Raw genomic sequence first — 26,414 nt, forward strand, 5'->3', positions numbered from 1 at the left:
AGTGCCAGCATTTCTAAGTAGTAGTATATGTATATGTAGACACGAAAGATCACGAATAGGGGCAATAAAATTTAAAGTAAGCAGTGAGACAGAATAGGACTTATTTGTATCCAAACAGGAACAATACGTCCGTGAGGATACTACCTAAAAAGATTGTGTTTCTGTCAGAGCAACTCTAGTTCCTCGAAGATCTCTGCATTAATAAGTAAAAGGAGATAGAAAGACTAGAAAGTTCTCTGAACATGGTTTACTTAGGAGTGGCCAGAAACGATTCCTTTAGATATAGCTCAAGCAGCTCACAACTTCCGGTCTTAAACTAAGTATCCTCTGTGTAGCCAAAAAACATCCGTTTGAAGGCGAAATATTCCATCCAATGGGTTTGGAACCCGCCACGTAAAAAACACCACAAGACGAAAATAGCCTCGGACGAAAGAACCCCCTTTTGATGCCGACCCCTGCAAATATGTTAAGTATTATGATTTAAGGGCATGGACCTGGAAAGTTAGGTCCCTGAATTGGGAAGGTGCCACTGTGTAGCTATTTGATGTCGTCGTTGGAGTGAAGGCTGACATCACTGCTGCCCAAGAAATGCGATGGACGGGACAAGGACTGAGGCGAGTAGGCCTTGTGTGTGGGATTCGTGATGAAAGAGAGACTCCGTCATTCACTGCTCGAAGAACGTCTAGCCACAATCCGCATCAAAGCAAAGTTTTTCAATATATCGCTGGTTTGCGCTCACGCCCCGATGGAAGAGAAGGACGATTTAACCACAGATGCCTTCTAAGAGCGCTTGGAGCGCACCTATGAGAGCTGTACGATATAAAAATCGTTCTTGGCGATTTAACGCCAGGGTGGGCAAAGAAGGTATCTTTGGCACTACGGTCGGTAAATTCAGCCACCACGATGAAACATCCATTAATGGGTTGAGGCTGATCGACTTCGCTGGGGCCCGAGATATGGTTATCTGTAGTACTTAGATTCCATCATAAGAAAATTCATCAAGCTACCTGGCTGTCTCCGGATCGAAAAACCACCAACCAGATCTTCGTCTCGCTTTTTATCGTAGTTTTGGTTCTTATCTTAGTCTTGGTCTTGGTCTTGGTCTTGGTCTTGGTCTTGGTCTTGGTCTTGGTCTTGGTCTTGGTCTTGGTCTTGGTCTTGGTCTTGGTCTTGGTCTTGGTCTTGGTCTTGGTCTTGGTCTTGGTCTTGGTCTTGGTCTTGGTCTTGGTCTAGGTCTTGGTCTTAATCTCGATCTTGATCTCATTTCTTATCTTGGCCTTGGTTTTTATCTCGGTCTTGGTATTGATATTGGTTATTATCTTGGTCTTAATCCTGGTCTTGGTTTTTGTTCCGATCTTGGTCTGGTCTCAAACATGATGCTAGGTTTGAGTTTGATTTTGGTCTTTGTTCCTAGTTTTTTCCTCGAAGTTGGTCTTTCTGGTCGTGTCAAAGGCTGGTTCATGAATTAAATTTTGATCTTGGGCTTGGTCTTAGTAATAATCTTGTTTTCAACCATTTCTCATTCGTCCTAATTTTAATATTACTTGTGGTCTTGACTCTGCTATCAGCTACAACTTTTGAGCTGTATCAGACCATTTTCTTAAGTTCGGTTATTCATTTATTTTCATTTCTTTATTCTTTTGGTTTTTTAGAAACACCCAACACGTGTACTTCGATTACCATTTCCTCTGTTACATTCACTCTTTTACAATAAAAACCAATGTAAAATGCGAATTACCTTGACCACTATAAATACGAGAACCCTCAAATCCTTTACATCCTTGAACATGCACGACCACTAAACACAAAGCGGACGAGCTCTAATCCTTTACAATATGTCGCCGAGCTACACTCGTAACATTTTGTGGTGCAACACAGAAGTGCCGCTCATTGTTTTGAAGAAGTGTATGTGTGTGTGTTTCTGGTTTGTAGCGCAGTTGCAATGATGTGCGCCATTCTGTAATAAACTCGTGCAAAAGCCATTGTCTCTGTTACAAATGCGCAGCCAAAAAGGGTACCGACGTGAAGCGAAATGAAATTGCATATGGCAAACGCGAAGACAGCGCCAGAAGAAATGCACGAGATGGACAAGTGGCATGCAAGATTGTGGTCGGTGTCATGCCGTTGCCTGACGACGTCATTGCCGCCAGTCATGCCACAAATGCACGCAACAAAGCAGTCAAATGGATCCATAGATTCAATTCGCCTTGACTTGCCGTGGTGGTTAGGTGGCTTCGGCTCGGGGTGTGTGGGCAACCGAAAATTTCAGCGAGACGATCTGAAGACGCCACAAAACGCTTGTGCCGCAGACCAATTTGCCTGCTGCCACGCTGGCGTGACAAAGGGCCACTTACGAGCGTGCAACCGCAAACAAGTGAAAATGCTTCTTCAGCGCGTATACACGTATGTATGTACGTATGAATGTTTGCGGAGGAAATCTGCAGTTTCCTACTTGCACTTGTGTGGGTTTGCATTCTAAAATGTGCTCCGACCTCTCAGGCTCGTCTTGTGCGCAGGTTTTTTGTCCTGCTTTCTAAGTAATGAGTTCTTGGAAATAATATTTTAAATTGTTTCCACGTTTCGTTGTCTTTATATTTGTATATTTGTTGGTTTTGTGGCAAACCGTTATGTAATTGCGCAGACGTACGTAATTGCAGCACGACAGAACGGAAAGTGTAAATGAAACCGAAATTGCGAATATTGTTGGAAGTGCGACGGCAATTACATGGCTCAGGATGTGATTTCGCAAGCAGCAGAGAGCCTCGGAACTAGGGAAGGAATGCAGGACGAGTGTGTGTGTGTGAAGGAATCGTGCATTCAAGTTAGATGCAAAAAGCTTTCATCGTGGAAGAAATTTAACCGAGTTTCTTTTTAGTCTCCTAAGTACAAGAGACTTGTAGATCCCCCAGATTAGATCTTATGACTGAAGCCCAGAGCCCAGAAATTATAGTGGAAACACATCTCCAACCTGCTGAATGGCAGTGAAAGCATAACGCCAGCAGCTGGTGAACCGGATTCCTCAATCAATGAGGATGGAGCAGACGTTTCATTGCCCAACAATGAACAAATTCGAATAACAATTACCCGTCTGAAGAACAACAAAGCGCCGCGGCCGACGGATTGCCGGCCGAGCTATTCAAACACGGCGGCGAAGAACTGATAAGGTGCATGCATCAGCTTCTTTGTAAAATATGGTCGGACGAAAGGATGCCCAACAATTGGAATTTAAGTGTGCTATGCCCAATCCATAAGAAAGGTGACCCCACAATCTGCGCCAACTACCGTGGGATTAGCCTCCTCATTAGCCTCTATCGAGCGTATTATGTGAAAGATTAAAGCCCACCGTCAACAAACTGATTGGACCTTATCAGTGTGGCTTTAGACCTGGCAAATAAACAACTGACCAGATGTGCACCATGCGCCAAATCTTGGAAAAGACCCGTGAAAAGAAAATTGACACACACCACCTCTTCGTCGATTTCAAAGCTGCTTTCGACAGAACGAAAAGGAGCAGCCTTTATGCCGCGATGTCTGAATTTGGTATCCCCGCAAAACTAATACGGCTGTGTAAGCTGACGTTGAGTAACACGAAAAGCTCCGTCAGAATCGGGAAGGACCTCTCCGAGCCGTTCGATACCAAACGAGGTTTCAGACAAGGCGATTCCCTATCGTGCGACTTCTTCAATCTGCTTCTGGAGAAAATAGTTCGAGCTGCAGATCTGAATAGAGAAGGTACAATTTTCTGTAAGAGTGTAAAGCTGCTGACGTATGCCGATGATATAGATATCGTTGGCCGTAACACACGTGCCGTTAGCTCTGCTTTTTCCAGACTGGACAAGGAAGCAAAACAAATGGGTCTGGCAGTGAACGAGGGCAAGACGAAATATCTCCTGTCATCAAACAAACAGTCATCGCACTGGCGACTTGGCTCCCGCGGCATCATTGACAGTCGTAGTTATGACTGTCGTAGATAATTTCATTTATTCTGGAACCAGTATTAACACGAACAACAATGTCAGCCTCAAAATCCGAAGTATAATAACTCTACCAACAGGTGCATCTTCGAACTGAGTAGGAAATTGAGAAGTAAAGTTCTCTCTCGACGAACAAAAACCAAACTCTACAAGTCACTCATCATCCAAGTCATGCTATATAGTGCTGAGGCATGGATGATGGCAACAGCTGATGAGTCGGACAATGAAAAAGGAAAAACGGGAGACAGAAGAGAAGAAAGTAGCAACGAAAACGGAACGAAATATTAAAAAATGATGCAGGAAATTCGTAAGACCAGCACAAGAAGTATACGCATGTAGGCCAAAGGATCGGATTCTAATTTTTAGTTTATGGACATATGATTTTATTTTATTAGAATTTGGTTTAGTAGTACAATTTAAAGAGCAAACTTATTTGTGTTAGATTTTAAAAGTTTAAAAATACATATTATAATTATAAACGAAAATAAATAAATAATTTCATTACGTTAACAAGTGGATCAGATCTTCAGATCTTCAGATTTTGAAGTTAAGCACATACGTAATTATCGGATTGAAATAATTTATTTGGCCAAAATAGTGACTTACATAATATGTCATCCTCTTAAGATCAAAAGCCTGATATAAACCATATTGATTTCTGATTTTTCATATAATAATTACCTGCAAAGATAAGAAGAAGAGTGTAGATTAGTAATTGTTGTTCATTGTTGTTCAAAAAATGAGAGAAGGTATATAACATAGTTTCTGATCTATGTGTTTATAGTTAAGAAAACATTTAGTTCATGTAGTTTGACTTTGGGACCCACATTTAGTAATCATTCAAAACATAATTTAAATGGAACATTTATTGAGCTTTTGTTTAAACTTTGTCGTCTTTTACATGTGTCAAAGACTTATTCTTACTTACAGTGATGCATATGAATTGGTCTTAATAAGGGTTAAACATTTGATAGTCGTCTGAGTGTTAATAAATAGGTTTATTTATGTATTACGGTTGATAACTTAGTGCTTATTTCACAAGCTTCTCCTTTCAGAAAGAAATCACAGTATTCTAGAATAAGTGAGAACTTTATGCCGGTAACCCTTGCTTAGGATAGGTTTTTCTTTGTGACAATTGGAAACTTCTTTTTCAATCAATCTTTTTGGAATGAGTTTCTTCTAATATTGACCTAATAAACTAAGATGGTTGGTTCGGGACAGTCGCTAAAAGCCTAGTTGGAAATAATCTGAAATCAATTAAATTCTTCTGCTCTGATTGAGCCCCTTGCTTAACAACAAACTTAACTCTATATCAACTAAAGGGCGTAGATATTCTCATCAGATCACAGATATCAGAGCATATCTTCTTTTTGATGAAACAACGAACTATTACGCGTACTCGACGGTTTTTACAGTAGTCTGTTAAACAAGCAATCTTAGTGACTTATTTTCTAAAACAACTTTATCAGAATTATATGGCATAAGGCGCAGACTTTCAGATGGTGTATGGACATTATCGAAGTGTCTGTCCCTAGAAAAGAAATACAGCACTAATCCTCAGATCCATTCGTTATGCCAGCTTTTTAACTGGTTATACCAGACGCAACTTCAAAAGCCTTGAAGTCATTCTAGAGATTCGCACAAAATGAGATGTGAAATAGCACTAACAACAAAATTCGTTTTCGCAATAGTCGGACTTACGTAACCGGAACGAATACGTATTTTTATCCGGTCAAAAGCTGTCAACTGTCAAATCAATACTGTGTTGGCCTCCACGTTGAAATACTTCAATTATGTTTTCTGTCACTATAACAACAACACTAACAGCCAGATGGTGCACAGTAGTAGTCGGCTGGGCTTAAGCTCAACGTCGTTCAGCAGCTCTTTAGGTGGGCTGACAATATGTCCGAAATAATAGTAGATTAAGGCATCGCTCTCTAGTTGTAGCGACCGAATACATCTAAATATGAATCTTCTGTGAATTTCCCTCATACATTGATATATTTTATCTTTCAGATTGAGTAATAAAAAAGCAAACAAGCTTACCCAATTAGATGCTTCCCATCGTTTCTATTAACTAAAGAAATTACTCTGCTCTTCAAAATATTGCTTGAAGCAAAGAATCCTAAACAAATTCACCAGGTCTTGGAGCAACACCATATGATGATTAGCAACATTACTAAGGAAAAATTTATTGTTTACGGAGAAGATAAGATAAGATAAATAGATGAGGACTGCGACCTTAGGTCTACTGTGCCCTCTACTAAGTCTAAAACAACCCACGGCCCCTGTCTCAGAATCGGCAATTTGCACGAGAAGCTGGGCCTATGTTGCAGTGTATAAGTGCTTCTTGAGCTTACAATGGCCAATGTAGAATACGAGGACCCACCGCGGCAAAGGGTTCATGTCTTACCATGTTAGTGAATTCTACGAACTACGGGCGAGTTCATCAGCTTGTTCATTCACGACACGAACACCCAGATAAGGTGCACTTGGTTACGTTCCGATAGATTGTTTAGCCGTTCTCTACACTCCTGCATCTGTAGCGATTTAAGCTTGTAGGCAGAGATTGCTTAAGTGCCGCTTGACTGACGACAAATATGGTCATACGTTCATTGCGATAGTTGTGTTGAGGGCTATTTATCTCCACGAACCAACTTATGACAAATGAAGGCAGACATTATAGGTTAAAATTCAGTGCGGAGTTGAGAGCCATTCTTCTCTTTAATGTAAATTTGCTGCTCTTAGTCGCTTTTATACCTTGAATATGGTATATTAGATTTGAGACGAATTTTGAAATACCCAAAAGGAACCGTCGAAGGCACTTTAAAGTGTCAGCAGGACGATTTGAGTCGATTAAACTAAATCCTTTTGTCGATCTGTTCGCCCATCCGTCTGTCCGTCTGTCTATTTATACGTGAACTAGTCCTCAGTTTTTAAGATACCTGCCTACGCGGGTCGCTTTCTCCCAACGTAGGTGCTCAATTGTAGAAACCGCCGATATTGAACCATTATAGCTTATAGCTGCCATATAAACTGAACGATCGGAGTCAAATGTTTGAATGGAATATCGTCACGAAATTTGGCGTAGGTTATTGCTTAGGGCAATGAGGCAATCTCCGAAGAAATTGTTCACATCGGATCACTGTAGCATATAGCTGCCAAACAAACTGACTCATCAAAATCAAGTACTTGCAAGAAATATTTTGAATTTGTGAAGGGTACTGTGCGTTCTTCCTTGTTTGACCTTTCCAGTAACCAACCAGCTAAGGACTTGCTGACCTCACATACGAAACTTTTGCTTAAATATTTATGACATTCAATTCTCTCACCAAGTGCTTCATAAATATTTATTATTAATCCCTCAATTAAAAAGTAAATGTGGTGAATCTCACCCACACACACACACACACATACGTCTGCACAATGCTGTTAGTGATAACTTTACCAAGCTAAAGAGAGTGTCAGTGGCCAAGCAGCCACTCAACTGCTCAAATCAGCTACTAACTCTGAAAGCGGGTAAGTTACGTACACACAGACACGGGCACACAGCAGTGCACTAGCAACATTACATAGCAGTACTTGCAATCATGTATGTATGTGTGTATATGGCTTGGGCTTCCCGCTGCAGTTAGACACTGCAATAATTTAGACTTTTCATTACGTGCAATGGGCAGTGGAGAGTGGAGAGTGTCCTGCCAGCTGGATGCTTAGGCGAGTGGCTTTATGACATGGCAGTAAGAGTTGCTAACGCCACACACACACACACACATAAACGCTTGTGGATAAGCGTATTCAAACGTGGCACTGGCAGCTTAGCTATGCGAGCATAAGCACATAAGTAGAACATGAAATCTTTATTTGCCATTAAACAACATGAAATTGTGTGAGTCCGGGTAGGAGCTCGACGTTTAGTTAGCACTGAGTGTTTGGTGGGTCGGCTGAGTGGGGGCGATCATGCAACAATGTGTTATGTAGGCAACATAACAGTGCTCAAAAATGTAGACAGGTATTTGTGTGTGTGTATATGTCTCATATGCACACACTTAGCCATAAATATAATGGTTGGGTCCACAATATGCCGAGCTGAGGCGAGTTGAGTTGAGTGGCGCGCTTATGCTTATGCTCGCCTTCATTTGGCAGTCAACGTGGAGGCCAGCACAGATTTAGTGGCTCACTGCAACTTGCCGCTTTGCTCTGATTTTGTTTCCCTACACTTTTGTCATTGCTGTTGTTGTTGTTGTTGCGCTGCCTGCTGCTTGCCAAAAGCTAAGTGCCACTGCAGGCGCTGACAGCAATGAATATGACAGAGCCCCGCAGCCATGGCACGTTCAACGCTCATTTATTCAACTTGGCGCGTGTGTATGTATGTGTGTTCATGTTTTTATGTATGTGTGTGCCTGTGTGCATTTTGCTCGTGGCAAATGTGCCATGCAGTTTGAGTAAAATATCTGCGCTTACATGAGTATGGCGCTGTGAAATGACAGCGTGTTTGTTGCTGTTGTTGCTTAGTCCAAAATTAATGCCGCATTCAGAGATATTTGGCGTTTTGGTGTGTGTATGTGTGCACCCGCAGCGCCAGATTGCTTTCCTGGCTGCCGCGCTAATGTTGCCTGCGATTTACGAGCATATTCATTGTATGCGTGTGTGCGTATGCTTGCCATCTACGTGTAAGTGTGTGTGTGTGCGTGTATGCGGCATGTCTGTCTGGCTGCTGCCACGTCTATGGACTATTATTGCCACTTTTTGTCATTAGTGTTGTGTTCGTACTTTGTTATTGTATTCATTTTGCTCTATTTACCACGGCAGACTTGCTGTTATTGTTGTTGCTTTTGTTTCACTGCTTCATTGTCAGCGGGCGAGCACTCATTGGAAAAGTTTAAATGCCACACAATTTGCTGTCAAAATGTAATGAACTTTTCGAGCGTCAACGCAGTGGGTGAACAGTTACTCATACACAGGCTCTCAGTGTGTGTGTGTGAGTGTTTGTTGTGTATTAAACACGCGTATATTGCTTACTTTGAGTGCTTCAACTGAATGAGTTTAAAACAAATTTTTTTGGATTTAATTTTTTTTAAGGAGGGATCTATACCTTTTGATATTTACATACATACATACATACACATATGTATATATACAGCAAGGTGAAATAAATACCTGAAAACACTTTGACTTCGGTGTAACGGAGTTCGAATATAAAAAAATTCAAAAAAAAAAAAAATTCCTTACAAGATCTTGAATTTGGTCACAGTATGACACCTTTATGCTAAAATGGTCCGATGTGAACAATTTTTTTCGGCGATTATAGCATTGCCTTGGACAATAATCCGTGCAAAATTTCATGAAGACATCTTGTCAAGCAAAACAGCTTTGTATAAACGGACTGGGTTATGATAGATGCGTTCATATGGATGCTATGTATTATAGTTGTTGGATCTCAGAAATTTCTTCATACATTCTTGGTAAATTTCGGAAAGATATCTCGTTAAATTTAAAATGTTACCATGAACTGTATGAGATATACGACGACATTGACATAGTTCAGCGAATTAAAAGACAGCGGTTACGCTGGCTAGGTCATGTTGTCCGAATGGACGAAAACACTCCAGATCTGAAAGTATTCGACGCAAGACTCGCCGGGGGAAGCAGAGGAAGATCTCCATTCCGGAGGTCCAATTCGCGCCAAGTAGCGAAAAGAGGAAACGACTGGCGCGCTGTTTGTAAACCCGGTTATAATCGCGTAAGCGGTGTCTACGCCAGTAAAGAAGTAAAGACTCGATTCCGATCATTCAGTGTGTAGGCAGCTGCTAGCTATAATGGTTCTATTTCGGCGATTCCTATAATTGAGCAGGTTTCTGGCAAGAAACGGACGTGTGGAAAATTTTAGATCAATAACTTCAAAACTGAGGGCAAATACGCGTATATACTGACAGACGAACATGGGTAATTCGACTCAGCTTGTCAAGCTGATCAATTATATATGTTTCTTTTATATAAGATGTCTTTTTTTGTTACAAACTTAGTGGCAAAGTTAATATACTTTGTTTAGGATATGATATTGTAAAAGTACTTGGGAGGCCTGCCACGCCTACTTAATAAAAAAAAAACTTAATAAGGTCTTAGGTCGATTTGAAAATTTCAAAAACTCGATTTTTTGTCTGTGTCAACTTAAAACTTTAAATGCGTTTTTCTCAAAACTTCATTCTTGAAGTCGGTGGACACGATTTTTCGAAAATTTATGGACCGATTTAGTTCGAATTGTGTACAGATCTTTAAAATAACATTATCTATCATTACCTTTTTTTTAAGCCAATAAATGATGAAAATATTACCAAAAAATGGGAATTTTTGTTCAAAGTCTGAGAAAAAATGAAAATTTTAATTATTATTTTTTGATTCAAACTCGAGATTTATATAATAATGATTATATAATATAATATAATATATTATAAATAAATAAATGCTCTCGCCCTGGACACCATAAGTTATTATTGGTTCATCCAAAACCAAAAATATAATATAATATAATATAATATATATATGGTGTCCACGGCGAGAGCATTTATTTTTTTCTGAGACGCCTAGGGAGATGAGGTCTCAGCGGCGAAATTTTCAACATTTTTATATCAAAATTTCAGGAGACATTGTTCAAATGTATTCCTTTGATATATACTAATTTTTGAAATATAAAAGTTCATTTCTTTGTACCTCTGAAACCTACCTAGCCCCTTAAATAATTTATTTTCATCCTTAAAACATCGTCATCTCATAATAATGGAGTGGACCATAACTAAGTACCTTCGCAGTTGTATCATAGGTATCTGTTATTAATTTGGAGAAATGAATAATTTTATTGTTCCCGTAGCCCGCTGGATTCTATTCGAGAAAAACGCGCTTAAATTTGATGTGAAAATGTCAACCAGAATTTAGAAATTTGTTATATTAGGACTATAGGACTTAAACCTATGTCTAAACCAACAGTTTTAAGTCGGGTACTTATAAGAAATACAATATTATGATTATGAAGTTTCTAGACCAAGGTCTGGACAAACAGTCTTAAGTCAGCTGGAAAGCAAAAATCACTGTAAATGTTATGTTAGAACTATGCTTGTCGCAGTAACCTTCAGCATTGATCAGGTATACTCACAAACATATTTCCAAGCAATTAAGAACAAACTGACCGACGTATTCGGCATATGTTCTGTTAAATTTTCTAAGATATCTATGATATTGACCGATATACACTGTCTAAAACCAATCTGAAGAGTGAAAATATTATATATGGAAAAGCGCCTTATCCATTTTTGCCATTACGAGTTATTATTAAAAGAAAAATATGATATCTGAGTTTTATTAGTGTACCTCAAATATCACCACCAGTATATATCTCACTTCCCCCTTTTTGTCTTTTGATTTTCGCGGCTATATATAAAGCGCTACAGAGCTGGTATCTGGCAATACTATACATCTTTGAAAGGTCTTGACATAACCTACGAAACAAGGCTATGCATGATTAGTCCAATAGTCCGAATTCGGTGAATCGTTCCAAACAGTGGCCAAGCCGGGATTGATGGCCAGGTAGGCTTTGTTATGTGTTTGGTGAGATTGGAAGGGAATCATCCACTATGAGCCGCTCCCATATGGCCAGACGCTTAATTCTACCATCTCCTACGAACAACTGGACCGCTGAAGCGTCCAGAATTGGCCAACAGGAAGGGTGTAGTTTTCCACCAGGACAACGCCAGCGCACACACTTTGTTGGTGACTCGTCAGAAGTTACGGGAGCTCGGTTGGTAGGACAAAGCGCCAAGTGATTACCACCTGTTTCTGTCCATGGCGAAGGCCCTTGTTGGTGTAAAGTTAAACTCAAAAGAGGCTTGTGAAATGTGGCTGTTCGAGTTCTTCGCAAATAAGGAGAGGGGCTTCTATGAGGTGGCATTATGAAGTTGCTGTCTAGATGGAAACAGATTATCGAACGAAACGGCGCATATTTGAACTAAATCCGATCACTGTAACACTTTTTGTAAAGTGTTGAATAAAGAGCAAAAAAGCGGAAGGGAGATATTAGACAGCCTTTTAGTATAAGGAGTAAATTTAGTCGGATGTTTTGACATTGATTGCATGGGGTTTGGACTTGTTTTCTCTCAATTTAATCTATTTTAGCCACAAACATACACCGTTATGAGTAAAATACGCTCTCTCATTATCATTAAAATAACTCGCATACTGGCCGATATATGGGGTATAAATAATCTTCAGTCGGAAGTTTGAGAACATTTCTATTAGGGAAATGGGAATGAGGGAAAAAATTACCTGTTTCAACCCATTTTTGGCATACAGAGATATTATTATCAGAAAAAGCTTTTCTCTGAATTTCAGTTGTATATCCCATACATTGACCGATATTTTCGGTAGAGAGTCAACTATAGGTAAACAGTTTTAGTTGGACTTAGACAATTTTTGGTAACAAGTTGGCATATTTCGAGCACAGTATAAGTGCAATCTAAATTTTTGCTTAGTTTACAGCTCGCACGGACAGACGGACGGGCGGACGGACAGCCAGTCACCTGGATTTTAACTCGCCTTTTCACTCTGGTCATTTGTATTTATAAAAATCTACATGTAAATCGATTTTGATCTTCTAAAAGCTTTTATCATAATGTTTTCTGAGCCAATATGATTTTTTTGATATCATACGATTTCTTGAGTGCTAAAGGGATAGAATTTTTTTTCGCGCTCATCTAGAAGATTCTTGAAATACTTCCTAACTGACCATAAATATTATAATGTTTACACAGGTTAAACATTTCAAAGTTAAATTGAGTAATATCACGTAGGTTTGTGAGATTTTCCATCACCGTATTTGAGCCTCATGCTCTGTTAAGAGCACCTCCCCAACTAAACACACTATGGTGCCGCACAAAATAAGACAATAAGTTAGGTAACAACTTTGATTCGACCTCTATTAGCACCTTTGTTACTTTGCAAACGAGTATATCAAATACTTCCCCTCCCGAAAATACACCAACTTTATTTCATCTGCAGTGTAAATATTACAAAATCTGCTGCTGTCTACCCATTCTGCGCTCACTCGCCGCTTTGCTTGTCTTTGCTGCCACTTTTACTCTTTCGTGTTACTTTTAAACTTTTGCTCAGCCAACCGCCGGATGCTTTGCGTGAAGACTCTTCGACCAAAAGACGATGGAGATTTCCGGAACAACTGAAAGCACTCGAACGCCAGCAAGTACAGTCTTCACTATACACAAATAAACACATACATACATACACATGAAGAGTTGTATCTATATATTTGGGAAATTTTCTGTCGATTTTAGAATTTATGTGAAAGCCAGTGAATTTATTTGCCCCGATTGAGTTGTTTGGCATTTGCTAAGCTTAAAGTGCACACACACGCTCACAAGCATGCATATGTATAGAAGTATGTGTGTATATGCAACACACGCGCTTCGTTTTCGGTTCATTTAAAATCGTTCAAATTGCAAGTATGTATGTATGTGTGTGCGTGGTATTTGCCTCCGACGTTTGGTTTATGATTTTTTGTATTTCTTATTTTATTAGCTCCCGCAGTTGCTCACCTTTAGCCGTGTTTCCAGCTTAAATTTATTTATTTATGCGCGTGTAGTGTGCCACACACATATACATATGTACATGTATTGTTGACTGAATAATTCAGCTGGAAAATGATATAGAAAAAAAATGATTGTAAAAAAAAATCGACGCTTTAGGCTGAAATCATTTGAATGAAATGGTTCAATTGCAAACAAATGCATTTTATTTTAGGCAAATTATATCCCCTCTTTCTAATCCTTCTAGTCTAAATATAATTTTTTTTTCAATGGTTAAATATTCAACAATATGTCCGCGAGAGTATTTTCCGAAAGAAAAATTATTTTCGGGAATTTATGTATTTTGCTGATCTCCAATCCGAACTGATTTGGCCAGTTCGCGAAAATTTTTCAAAAACTGCATTTTTCAAAACGATATTCTCAGGTTGTTGTTGTTGTAACGGTTATCTGGTTATCGTGGTAAGGTTCAGATAAGACGTCATCAATCGGTTGGCCCAGGAAACGTGCTGTCTCGACGCGGACGGACTATAGGGAGAGGGGTGTCAGATGTGTAGGGTTAGGTAGAGTCTTGTGGGGACACGTTGCATGCTAGACATATGTTTGGTATGTCGAGATCGATTCTGAATAAATAGGAGTTTAACCTGGTACAGTATAGAGATTGAAGCTATGCAAGACTCACACTCGATTTTCGCGGCAACCCGAGCTCGTCGTCTGCAATGGCTGGTGGTTTGACTCCAAGTACGCCATTTACTGAAAGGGAGTCGGTGAAGGTGGTTATGGCTTCACTGTGAATGGCGATCAGGCCATGTCCGAAGTTAGTTGCGTCCGAAGTCTGATCGTCGCATTGTCTTATAACGTCGACATAGTTGAGAAGGACCTCTTGATGTTCTTTTACAAGCAGGCTTCTGCAGGCAAGGTTTCTACGAAAACTCCCACCAGAAAGTGCTTGAAGAGGAATTCATTATGCTTCTTAACTGGGAGCGTATGGGCCACACTGTGCAGGTGTTCGATGGGAGACAACAAAAGACATCCTGTTTTAGTCCGGAGTTCTGGCATGTCTGAAGCTTCCTCGTCTGCGTTGACTGCATTCAGGCGATCATATTGATGCGGCGTAGTTAAGGACCAGCCGGCCGATTGTCTTTATTTTGCCAGTAACGTTTCTTTGTCTTTTCCGCAATTGCTGCCGGCTAGCGGCTTAAGAATTTTGTTGCGACTTTGTACTTTGGCGATCATCTTGGTCTAGTGTCACGTCTAAAGTCTTAGGGTTATTGACAGGCATTTAAACGCCTTAAAGTTTAATATTAAGGTCAAGTCTGAACTCCTGGTCCAGTTTGTGAATATGGTCGTTGTGGATTTAGTGGAGCAGAGTGTTAGACTCAGTGCAGCAAGGAAGCGACAAACGTCAAAAAGATATCCGTTCATTTTTGAGCACATGCCATCGATTCCATTGCACGATGTCATTATCGTGCAATCATCAGCTAACTAGGCAATAGAAGTTCCCTCTGCTGATTAAGGCAGCTTTATAATGTAAAAATTGAACAGCAACGGGAAGCGAACTCCTCCGTGCGGAACCCGATGTTTAATTCTCCTCAAGTAACGTTCTGTGGTTGACTGTGTCAAAGGCTTTTGATAGGTCCAACGATGCGAGGATCGTCCTCTCGTTGGATGGTTTTTGATTGAACTCTCTTGGCGTTTATGACGATAAGTGCGGCGGTGGTACTGTACACTTTTCTTATGTTCTACTGACCCGATTTACCAGAAATTTTTAGAGAGTATTTTTTATAAACTTGCCTATGTCTGGAACTATCCACATCCCAAATTTAATGTTTTGCTATCTTCAAAAAATTCGAAGCAGTCGAAAAAGTGATACACATTTTTGCTTTCTCAGGCATTTCGTAATAAAATTGTTTTTCCACTTTTCCGTAAAACCCTACAATGCGATGTTACCCTTAAATAACATTTTTTACTCCAAATAACAACACTAAATGTCATTTTGCACATAACACCCATGGATATTGTCGGCAGGTGAATTGCTGCAAAGTGTGCTCTAAAGCTTCGGGAAATTAAGTATTGAAGAATTCATTGATTTAATTTCGTCTTTCTACTGTATCCCTGAAAAGTTGGATCACTGCTTGCAAAACCTACACGTGTTTTCTTTTTTCTGTTCATATGCGGTCGAGGGATAAGTGGGTGAAGAAAATTTGTTGGGAAAGAGACGCAGTCAGTTTTTTCACCGTTGGGTCGAAGCTGGGAGCGAAGTTTGTAGGAGGTTTGCTGTAAGAAAGCTTAATTTTAGGCTACCGGATTTCAGCAGCGTTTTTCAGGCAGAAATGGCTAGTATTAAAGCAGCAGTGATAGGACGAAGTGCAGCGACTTGCAAGGAGTCGAGTATTCACTTTGATAGCAGAGCGGCAATATAAGCATTCTGCTCACAAGCTACTCCAACTTCAGACTAACCTAGCCTACTTATCTATAGCTGTTTGTAGACCTCAACTCGAAAACACACTCAGTAAATAGAAAGTAAATATGTATAATCCAACATTAGGGTGTAAATGCCAGATACGGGAGAGTGTCATGACCGAATTGTATTCCAATAAGCTACTTATGTCAGCCTTTTGCTTTATTTTGTATAAATGCAATATTCAAAGTAAGAAGCTTATCTCTAATAAATATCGTGAAAGCAGAAAGTCGTATGTTTAGTCTTCAGCGCAAGATCTGCGATCGGGGGAAGCAGAGGAAGAGAAAGACCTCATATCCGTTGGCAAGAACAGGTGGAGAAGGAACTGCCTTTGTTTGGTATCTCCAATTGGCGTCAAACAGCGGAAAGGAAGAACGACTGGCGCGCTGTTGTAAACCTGGCTATAACCGCGTAAACGGTGCCTACGCCATTAGAGAAGAAGTAGTACCTGCTTGCAATTGCCTCATTGGCAGATATTCGCTGCAATTACATCAATGAGAAGTTTACTGTTTTCATATCTCAGAGCCGACCTTTATACCATATATACCTGTCAGGCTAAAGATATATTTCAAACTCCAGTAACTGCAACACCTAAAGACTAAGAAGAGCCCTTCTATTTTATTGAACATATGTATTTAAAGTCGCTCTAACCCTATGCCACTGAGAAGCCACACATGTGTCAAATCGTAGTTGGAGGTACATATTTCTATAAACTTGGGCTTCCACAATGTAGTTGTCCCATGCTGGCAGATTCTTTCAGAACAAACAGTCGAACAATATTATTTATGGAAAGAATTTTCATTGCCACCAAAAAACATTCTGAGATTCTTAACGAGTCGGTAGTTCGCCAAATAAAAAACGTCGGAGACCCTGTAAAATACATATGGCATAAACGTTCATCTTAACGAGCTGAGTCGTTTCAGCCAAGTTAGTCTGTCTCCGAAAAAATTGTTTTGATTGGACCACTAGAACATTTGGCTACCATACAAAATGATCTCAATCAAGTTCCCGTAATAAAATTTTTCTTATTTATGAAGGTTATTCTGGCTTCAGTCCAAGCGAAGTTAAAGCTTTTTCTTATTTTTTCTGATAAAAAAGTATATTTATTAAAGTTTTTATTCTTTTAATCGCCCGAGTGTCTGACGCGCTAGAAAACATAAAGTACTGCTAAGTAGTGTTTCTAGATACTCAGTAGGCTTTTGATCGTATGTGGCACCCAGAATTGCATTATAAAATAGAACAAACATTTTCCTTCGCCATTTTATCTAATGTTGAAATCATATTTGTGTGGTCTTAACTTTTATATATAACATGGGTATGATTATTCAGATTCTCATTCAATTCGGGTACCTGCAGGCAGTGTGCTTGGACTTGTCCTCTATACCATATCCACCTCTGATTTTCTAACAACTGAAGAGATTATGATTGCACCATTTGCAGATGACAATGCTTTAATCAGAGTGGATGATGCCCCATCTAGTGCTAATTCACTTGATCAAACTGAGCTGGAGAAAATAGAAACTTGGATGAAAAAATGGAGTGTTAAAGGGAATAATGATAAATCACTTCACGTTACACTCACTTCTAGAGAAGAAAGTTGGCTTAGTGTATATATAAATGGCACTCCAATTCTTCAAACAATTCAACTAAATACCTTGAAATATCTTTTGACCGACGACTTACGTGGAAAGACCATAGTTCTTGCGCCAATTTGATGTTGTATGGCTGTAGGCCCAGATCTTTTCGCAAAATTCGCTGCAACGACGTCACAGAGATGCCCAACGTTTGATGTTAATAGGACAGATTGCAAATAAAAGGCTGTAAATACAAACAAAATCTCTCACTCAGATAGCTTTCTCAGTACCTTTCTCAAGCATAGGCTTTGCACATAGAAGCCCTGATGTCCAGTAACTCCACACAGCTCATTACAATATTATATTATTTTCAGAAGACTTCAATCTTTGTGTATAGAATATGGTACTTCGAAAGAGATTTATCTGTTTGCTATAATACTATTATAGTTAGAAACTTCACTCGATAATCCTTCTTAAAAAATCTATCAAAATTTGTAACGCGCATGCTTTCACTCATTTCACTTCTAAATAATTTGCGCTGTTTGCCATATCAATAAAGTTTCAATTTTATTAAATCTCAAATAATCCGAGAAAACTAATCACGACTTAATGTGCTAAAAATGTTTACTATCCTCGTGAGTATTGTCTCTCGGCTTTACTTTATTTGCTAAGTTATAAAAAATGTGCAAGTAGTTTTTATTTAATGTGGCAACTAAACGCTTAGTGCTTAGTTTCCGTCATAAAAATTTACACAAGAGTGCGCAGCACTTTTTTTACAGCGATTCTATTATATTATCCTTAAACAAATCGCTTTTTTTCAACGCATAAACTCTATCTCGCACCAACTTTTTCTCCCGCTATCTGACACACACACTCTGCTTCACGCTCTTTCACTCGTCCTCACTCTTTGACACATTCGCGGGGGCTTACCTGGGTATTTGCAGTGCGATTTCATCGAGACTGTCGGACGGGCTCATCGGTGTCTTCTCGAAGAGGCGTGACGGCGCCAGCGTGAGATGGCCTGTGGAATCGCTGACGCAGCGAAACACCTTGGCGCCGCGGCGTTGACGCTGCTGCTGGCGCTGACGCTCGACGCGCTTTTTGCGTTTGCTCTCCTCGGCGCGCTGGAGATTATGCAAGCGGAAGAAGAACATTGACATTCTGTACGCACGCAGTGTTGTTGGTGGGGGACATTAGGGTGTGTTGCGTATTTTTTTTTTATTTATGGTATTGTTATTGTAAGTGTGTGAGTGTGGTTATGGATGTGTGTAGTTGTTGTTGTGTTGCGTGTTTAGTTAGTGATAAGTGGCATTTTTTCCAATGTGTTTGTTGTTATTTTTTATGCGTTTGCAGCGTCAGTTTTTTCCATTTGTGTTGCATTCGGTTCAACGTGTGTTGTTGTTATGTGGTGTGTAAGGCAATGCCATGTGTTTGGTTGCGTTGATTGGTTATTTATTTATTCAACATGTTTTTTTTTATTTTCATTTTTTCATTTGACAATAAGCGCATTTAATTTGATGATGGCACGTATTTTTGTATGTGTTTTTTTTGTTGGTTTTCAATTTGTTGTGGCATAAAAAGCGGTTGATTTTTAAAGCGGATGATTCGTTGCATTTAATTTTTTGCAAATTTCAATTGGTTTTTTTGTGGATTTTTTTATAGAATTTTTTTTTTTTTTGGTTCAAGCAATTTGCACAGCAAATCATATATGTATGCACATGAAAATAAAATTATTTGATGAATTATGTCACGTAATTAGTTGGGAATATTTTACAATATAGTGCAATGGGCGCATAAATTTGATTAGTCAACTTTTGGGAGTTTGCGATTGATTTGATTGCGTTGCATATGCGCTGGCGCAACATTTTGAACACATTTCTCGTAATTATGGTAAATATAAATAACATTTAAATTGAATTTCGTAGATGAGTGAGTTGATAATGCTTACGTTTTATATAATTTGCATGCGCACATAGAGTTAATAACGGTAAATTGAGAAAATATTGAAAACATTCTTTTTTACAAAGTTTTTAGGATTTTTCAATTTAATAAATTTATCAAAAACATTAAAACACATAAACACTATATGAAGGTTAGTGGAAAATTATTCAAATCAAAATAAATTCTTAATAAAACACTTGATCCCTAGTATATTTATTTTCAAAATGTCGTAACATATTCGAAAAGCTCAACAAAAATTTATCCGAGCCCGAAAGCAATGCCCGGATAAGCCGCTTACGTCAATATTCGACACTAAAATAAAACTAATTTAATATCAATACATATTCGTTATAAATATGTAAAAACAAACTATCCAAATGCCATGATATATGAGAAAGTTTTAAAGTTTCTAGCAAATTATTCAATTTAGAATAACTTCTTAATAAAACACATGATTCCTGGCATGCTTATTTTTAAAATATCGTAAAATACACGAAAAATTCAACAGAAAATTATCCGAGTCTAAAAGGTGCGCCCGGATAAGCTGCCTGTGTCGATATCCGAAACGAAAATAAAATTAATATAATATCAGTACATAATATGTATGTATATCCGATACAAATATGTAATAACAAACTATCAAAATGCCATCATATACATACATATGTACATACATACATATGAGAAGGTTTTAATGTTACTATAAAGTTATTCAAGTTAAAATAAATTCTAAATCAAACACTTAATTCCTGGTAGACTTATTTTCAAAATATCGTAAAATAAACGAAAAGTTCAACAAAAACTTATCCGAGTTCAAAAGAAGCGCCCGGATCAATATCAACATCAATATTAATTTATATCAATATACGAATACCAAATTATAATAAATCTAGTACGAGTATCTGTACATATTCGATATAAACTTGAAACAATAAACTATCCAAATGCCGTTATATAATTTGATATAAGTATAGCGAAAACTAATGAAATATTTCAAAAGACAAATAGATAATTGGCAACTAGTAATGGATATTAATAACGACATAACAGTTTCAAATCGTTTAAGATTTGAATACTCGGTTAATAATTTTCTTTCGAAAAATTACCTTTCCTGTAAAATATCGAGACAAATATAGTGAGATTAAAAATTGTATCTTCCTAATCCGGATAACGCTATAGTCAAATAACGCATATTAACTGGAAATCCGTATTATCCGAAAATTATCGGACTAACGGATAATGCGTGCGTATACTCCGATAGTCAAAAAATAATACTCATAATTTTATTGAAATATTTATTTATTTTAAATGTCATATATACTTATGAAAAGTAAAAAAAATCATTTCCGATCAATAAACCACCGTCTGGTTAAAACATATACATCAATTTCTGGAGACCAAAATAAAAAATCTAATATCTAAAATACATGTAAAAATATGTGGAAATTTTAAATTACTGAAATGCTGTAGAGGACAATTAAAGAAAAAATCAGGTAATTGGAAGTTTTTTATGGACATTAGTTACGACATGATCTATATTTTAAAAAGATTCCAAGATATCAGTTTATTTTTTGTTTCGAAAAAATAATTCTGTTCAATTTTAAAGAATATTAATCGATATTTAAAAAGCGGAAATAAAATCGGATTTTGTGTACCCGGATTACGCGATAATTTCAAAAAATAATTTTAATCAGCTAACCAAGTTACCCGAATATTATTATAACGAACGGATGATATGTCAACTTTAAAATAAATTGCATTTTTGGTTTTAAGTGAAATAAGGAAAGCTGTTACGCTCTAAATATTAATTTTATTATATCCTGAAAGTAAAGCCATGATGTTTGCAAACACCCAGACTCTAAAAAATAATAAGCGTAACGGGCTGGCGATTATTATATATTTAGAAATCATTTTAAAGAATATCCATTATGTAAATACTATTAGAATAAATATTTTCAAGAAAAAACTCCTAAGTTTTCTTGTTTACATAGTTTTTAAGCACGAAATTTTTTACAATTGTCAACTTGGTTATGCCGATAATTAAATATCTGAAAATTAGCCCTTGAATAAATAGCTCAGATTGGACCACTATAGCATATGTTTTGTTGTTGGTACGAAATATGCCTTTTCCTGTTAAGTTTTGAGAAATATGAATAAAAAGTATCTAAAAATGCGGTCAAAATCTGCTTTTGTGAATCCGGTGAAAGGCATAGTTCGAAAAATGCATATTAACCGGTTATCCAAGTTATCCGAAAATTATCCGTAAATACGGATAATGCGCATGTGTACACGGATATTCAAAAAACTAATACTTAAAGATAATCTCAAAATTAAAAACCATTTTAAAGAATATCCGGTATGTAAATATTAAATATATTAGGCCTTTGAATGAATATAGGAGTTTTCAATCGCAAATATCAGAAATTAGAAGGCAAACGAGAGCTTACGAAATGCTTGCTATTATGAAATAAGAAACGTCGGTAGACCTAGTCTAATTGTTTCCCTTTTAGACCAGCTAATTTCAATTAATTGCACAAAATCTCAGCTAGGCTTACAAATCAGCTAAATTTACCTAGGCATATGTATCCTACAAAACTTTTGTTGTTGCGCTACACTGAATTCACTTTTTTGCCACCAAATGTTGCAAATTAGAATCATGCTCGCACCGAAATTTGATTAATTAAAATGCAGCATTGGCATGACAACGACGAGCAAGAAAGTAGCGAAACGCAACACGCTAGTATTGATGCTGAACTGTTACGTGTGAAATCACGAAATGCATTGCTGTACGTGCAGGCGCTAGGCGATGAATGTGGAGCCTGTGGGAAAATTGAACGAGGAAGTTATATTATAGCAATAATATATGTCGTCAAAATTAAATGTGTCTCAAGAAAGGTTTGTGAGACATAACCATTAATTTTCCAAAAAGTCTCTTTTTTCAAACAATCGTTTTGTAGAGCAGCTAATCCTTTATTAATATTTAAGTGAATATTAAAGCCTTTTCACACGGCCAAATTATATTTGTAAATTAAAATTATAATTGGGAAAACAGTTTCTGCCTTTCGCACAGCTGGCTACTCGATCAAGGATTGACTCCATTAATAATCAGCTGTTGTTCTTGCTTGTGTTTATCATTTATTATTTTTTCTGATGTTTAAAATTCATTAGCTGATTGATATTTTAGCAATGCACACAACCCAATTTAAGCCTGAGCAACTACCAACAGTGTTAAACATAACCTAATTTACAATTTGAACAACAACCCGCAGATTTGCATTTCAGTTTTAAATCGAGTTCCTTTGGAAAATAGTTTTTTGTGTAAATTTCTTTCCTATTGCTATTTATAAAAAGTTGGACTATTTATTGCTTACTGATTAGCACTTAAAACCTTCCTACCAGGGCTCACTATATTCAAAATGACAATCACATACAAGCCCTAAATGTGAGACGCGGATTAATTTGTATGATTTCAATATTTCACTCCAGAGAATTAATTAAAAATGCACGCTTAGCAATCAATATGTGAATACAGGATTTGTGAAATTAAAAAAAAACTAAACATTCGTGATTTAAAAGGCTGTAACGAAGCTAGTTAAATGAAGAAAAAGAAATATGAGATAAAAAGGCAAAACTTATTTTGTAATCAAACAACTGTGAAAAAAAGTAAATATAAAATAGAATTATAAACAGCTCTTTTTGTAAAAAACACAAAATAACGTAACATCACTTTATATAAGTTTATAGTTTAGGTGACGTATAGTTACACAGTGCCATTCAACGCCTTATTGATGCCAGGCTGAATGTGTAATGGGTTTGAGTGCTCACTAAAAGTAAATTTAAATAAAAAATATTTTCTCTTAGCTACCACCTCAAGCAGCTTACTTCAAATATCTGAATAATTCTCTAAAAGAGAAATGGGCATATATAATTTATGAAGCAAACGGAAGCATTTTTCAACCTCATTTAAAATATAGCAAAGGCGCACACCACATATTTGAGTTAGTACACAGGCAAACGGCTGTTTTGTCTAGCTGTAGTCATATTTTCATAATTAGTTTGAAGACTATTATGAAAACAGTTTTGAAGTAAGAAAAACAACTATAAATTTTTATAAATAAATTCATATAAAAAATATATTTTTTTAATATTTTTACAAAAATATTTTATTTATCTAGCATTTTTTGGTTAAACAACACTTCAAACAGCTGCAAACACATCTACTAGACCAAGAAATGTATATTACCCAACTACTCTTCAACAAAAAAAAGCCAGCTATAAATAAATATACTACGACAATGCTTTTACGCAAATTCTCAGATTCCCAGATAGCCTATACAGTAATTACAATATAATTATTGAACAATTTATACACTAATTTTGTTGCGTACGCTATTGAGCTAGTTGAAACTACTAAATATATGTTATACCGTGTTATAAATAAATAATGAATTCAGCAACAAAACAACGCATTCAATATAATTCTGCGCCTTACATGTTCATTTTACATAGCCAAAGTGTACAACGTGACGTATACGCAATCTGCGTGGATAAGCCATTATTTATTATCTTTATACCTAAAACTATTTGAATGCAAATGTGTTGCACGCATTCTGTTGACGCAAGTCACCAAATAAAAATATTAAATTAAGCGTCAGTGGTATTATTAATTTATTGTTCACTTAAGTGGAACTAGAAATCTAAATACTCGGTGCACTATTTTTTACTTGAGTAAATTCGCAAAATAATTTAAAGGAATCTTAAAGTAGGTGTAATAGTGGGGTGTAAAAAGAGGTTTGTAAGCACTTTAGCGTTCTTTGACTAATTTTAATTACTCAATTAATAATAAATGAAATAATTAACGATTTTCAATAATTATGCTTTATGGATAACGTGCTTTTATATGAAACAAGTTTTGTTAGAAACTTTTTCGGCTGGTTTGCGAACTCTTTTTGGATAGTTTCATAGATAGTGATTTCAGTTCAAAGAAAAAGTCATAATATGTCTAACTTATATAACTTTCTACAATAAATGAGAACTTTCCTTTCGGCAGTGGGTAACATAGTAAGGTAAGATATACATACATTCTAAAAAGTATAAAATTCTCGCTACATACTCGTCAGCTGTATCTTTATTTATTTGCATTTATTAAATATACCGATTTTGTTGGTTTGTGTAACCTAAACTTTGCCTCGCAAAAAAGTATAACTGGTAAGATAACAGATAATTTAACTAAAAATATATACAGAAGTTATACAAACCTAGAGAAAATACTCGAATTAAATTGTAAACGTAAACAAAAAGGAAAAATGTCAAAATTGGTCTCATTGGTTCTTTGTTAGTAGTAGTCGTGTAAATTTCGAATTTGAGATACTTAAATAAAGATATTTTCATATAAGTAATAAGAACAATATAGGATTGGATAAAGCAAGTAAAGGAAAAGCAAAACATATAGGTGAGTATTAAAACCCACATCTCCAAGATAGAGAAAAAAAAAAAAATATATGTACTCTGCATTCGAGGTAATCTGCCATTCAAAGCCAGTGTTAAAGCTCAACTATTAGCTATAATCTGGTTATCATCAGTAACAAATATTTTGCGCAAAATCAAAAAATCTGAAAAAAATTAATAATTTCTAAAGAAAAAGAATACGAACTACCGGGAAGGTATTTTGTGCTGGCGAAAAAATATTGCAGGCTGAATTCATACTGAGACCCATGTGAGTTACAGTTTGTAAGATGAATAAAAATCAAGCTTGGGTAAGGTTTCATCATACTTTTAAACATTTTTTAGACAAATTTAAGGATACGCTCCTGGATATTGTTATAATCTAAAGAAATACGTAAAGAGCTAAAATAGTAGACATAAATTGTGGCTATGAGTAGCAATTTCGAGAGGCTATTGTCATGAAAGTTTACAGAGAGTTGGAGAGTATCAATTTATATATTGCTAGAGATATAGGTAAGACGGGATGCCTCTAGTTATAACAAAAACAGAAGATAGTATGCATTAAGAAAATAAATTTTTTTAAGTACATTTCCTTTGAAAGAAGTTTTTATGGAAGCTTTAATCTATATTTTTATTAGAACGTTAACAGGAAACCCACCAAAGCTTATATGTAGCCACTTAAACAGCTTTTATTGAAAAAATGTCTTTACATATGTCTCTGTAAGCACATACATACACATTCCTTTGACACTTAAAATATTCATAATAATACTGCCCGCCTGTCCTCCCGCAAACACACCTACACAGCATGAACTCGGTCTATTAAAGTCCACGAATAAAAGCATACCTACACAGGGTATGTGTTTACATAAGCGCATGTATTTGCATACATTTATTTGTGTTTACAACATAACGGTACAGCAAACATTACAACACAATTGAATTGTCTGTTTGGTTATGTTGGAAATCAGCAATGCGGAAATGATTCGATGTTTCCTGGCGGAAAGCATGGCAAGACAAGACTTAAGGGTGACGCCTATGCTAAGCAGTAATCAAATCATTTGATGATTGTAAAAAACTGAGTAAATATAAGCGAGACAACCTATGATGCACTATGTAATGTATAATCACTGTTAGGTATTGTTGAACTCTTATACTATGTTAAGTTATGTTTATATTTTATATGTTATGTTAATGTTAATGTTAATGTTAATGTTAATGTTATTGTTAATGTTAATGTTAATGTTAATGTTAATGTTAATGTTAATGTGTATGTTAATGTTAATGTTAATGTTAATGTTAATGTTAATGTTAATGTTAATGTTAATGTTAATGTTAATGTTAATGTTAATGTTAATGTTAATGTTAATGTTAATGTTAATGTTAATGTTAATGTTAATGTTAATGTTAATGTTAATGTTAATGTTAATGTTAA

General features: G+C 36.7%; 1 protein-coding gene across 15 annotated transcripts in view; it reads right to left on the reverse strand.

The window, feature by feature from the left end:
• LOC126755999 (potassium channel subfamily T member 2) overlaps nucleotides 1-26,414 on the reverse strand; it is a 294,777-nt gene that overhangs the window by 240,265 nt on the left and 28,098 nt on the right. For all 15 annotated transcript variants that reach the window (XM_050468780.1, XM_050468781.1, XM_050468779.1 and 12 more), the window contains exon 2: nucleotides 18,524-18,717. In XM_050468780.1, the coding sequence (XP_050324737.1) occupies nucleotides 18,524-18,717 (194 nt within the window). The remainder of the gene's footprint in view (nucleotides 1-18,523; nucleotides 18,718-26,414) is intronic.

The sequence above is a fragment of the Bactrocera neohumeralis genome, chromosome 4 (assembly GCF_024586455.1).
Source record: "Bactrocera neohumeralis isolate Rockhampton chromosome 4, APGP_CSIRO_Bneo_wtdbg2-racon-allhic-juicebox.fasta_v2, whole genome shotgun sequence".
Taxonomy (NCBI): Eukaryota; Metazoa; Arthropoda; class Insecta; order Diptera; family Tephritidae; genus Bactrocera; species Bactrocera neohumeralis.